At 48.4% G+C, this 1,790-nt stretch overlaps 1 protein-coding gene across 1 annotated transcript in view; it reads left to right on the plus strand.

The window, feature by feature from the left end:
* The first annotated feature begins 270 nt into the window (after nt 1-270).
* LOC122555203 (5-hydroxytryptamine receptor 7-like) overlaps nt 271-1,790 on the plus strand; it is a 43,341-nt gene continuing 41,821 nt past the window's right edge. The window contains exons 1-2 of the mRNA XM_043700963.1: nt 271-495; nt 1,010-1,591. Coding sequence (XP_043556898.1) covers nt 1,128-1,591 — 464 coding nt within the window. The 5' untranslated portion in view covers nt 271-495; nt 1,010-1,127. The remainder of the gene's footprint in view (nt 496-1,009; nt 1,592-1,790) is intronic.

Consider the following 1,790-nt stretch of genomic DNA (forward strand, 5'->3'; position numbering starts at 1 on the left):
CAGTCATAAAAGAAAATAAAATGTTTTTCCTTCGTCTGCCTGCACCTGCATTTATCGACAGTTCAAATGTGAGGCGTTTTACAACGGTTCAGAAATTGTATTTATTTTGTCACCAACCCAGACTGGTTGAAAGAAAATTATTTGATAACAAAATAGATGTTTTGTCTGCCCTACACGGTTTGTGTGTGAGGGGGTGGGGGTGGAAAGGGGAGTTAATATTTCTGGGTTTTTTTTGTTTGGGACAGCTCTGTGAGGCACACTGACAGATTGCTGGTCCTGGGGCGCATTTCCTTAATATAAACACCCCCTGAACCTTTTCACATTAGGGGTGTTGACATCTTTAAAGAAACGCCAAGTTTCCCGTGCGTCCGCTGAATGTAACGACTGCCCATGAAATTCCTCCAATGCGTCCCGGGGTGGTGGGGGGGAAAATACCGAAATGTGGTGGTGTTGCAGATTCCGAGTGAGACCCTTTCCCCCAGGAGACAGCTTGAAGTAAATATTGGGGATGAGGGGGAGTTATGATTTAGACCCAACATACCCAAACCTCATTTTATGAGCGTTTTATGTCTGTCATTTTATGACAGTCTTTTTTTTATTTCCTCCTCAATAAATCGAGGGAAATGAGTTGGAGAAAGTCAGGAACAAATGGAAATTGTTTGAAAGCTGCCGGCCAAGTTTTTCTTTGTTTTTTTTGGGGGGGTGGGTGGGGAGGCTTTAGGAGTTAGTATTTTAGTTGATGCGTTTTTTTTGTTTTAATTGTGCTCGGAACTCCTGTTCTCATTTCTATATGTAACGAGACAGCCGGAGTTTGTGTTGAAAATATTGGATGAATTCACCTTCAGTGCAGATTCAAGCAAGGAAATGCAATGATTTGGTTTAGTCTCCTGATTGCTTCTGGCTTTGCAAAGGGAGCACATAAGCTGTTGCTGAGGTTGGGGCGGGGGGATTATACCGTGGTTTGGAGGAGTGGTGTGTGTGTGTCTCTCTCTCTCTCTCTCTGCGCTAGGGAGCATTGAGACTCCGCTGAAGGATGGCGAGGCAGAGGGATAGCTCCTGAGTCTCCTGGATCCTCCGGATACTTTGTGCTGCATGGACCAGCCTGGCCCTTACCACAGCCAGCCGGGATGGTGCTCCGTAGCCAGCCCATCCTGCTCAGCCACCGCTCCCTGGGAGAGCCGGACAGCGGCGGCCAATGGCAGGAGCTGTCCCTCGGCTCCTTCCCCGAGCTCCTCAACCTCACCAACTCCACCGACTGCGGCGAGGACATCCTGCTGTACGGCGACGTGGAGAAAGTTATCATCGGCATCGTGCTGTCCATCATCACCGTGTGGACCATCGCCGGTAACTCGCTGGTCATCATCTCGGTCTGCATCGTCAAGAAGCTGCGGCAGCCCTCCAACTACCTGGTGGTGTCCCTGGCTGCCGCTGACCTCTCGGTCGCCTTGGCTGTCATGCCGTTCGTGATCATCACCGACTTGGTCGGCGGAGAGTGGCTCTTTGGGAAAGTTTTCTGCAACGTTTTCATCGCCATGGATGTAATGTGCTGCACAGCTTCGATCATGACCCTGTGTGTGATCAGTGTGGACAGGTGAGTCCTCATCTTCAACATCTCCAAATACTGACACACAACACACACAGATATAAATGCACGCAGTTATAAACACACACAGATATAAACACATACTCACACAGATAAGAACACACAGGCGCAGATATCAACACAGACAGAGATATACACACATAAATGCACACACAGACACAGATATACACACAAACACACACAGTGA

The sequence above is a fragment of the Chiloscyllium plagiosum genome, chromosome 1, assembly GCF_004010195.1.
Source record: "Chiloscyllium plagiosum isolate BGI_BamShark_2017 chromosome 1, ASM401019v2, whole genome shotgun sequence".
In the NCBI taxonomy this organism is placed as follows: Eukaryota; Metazoa; Chordata; class Chondrichthyes; order Orectolobiformes; family Hemiscylliidae; genus Chiloscyllium; species Chiloscyllium plagiosum.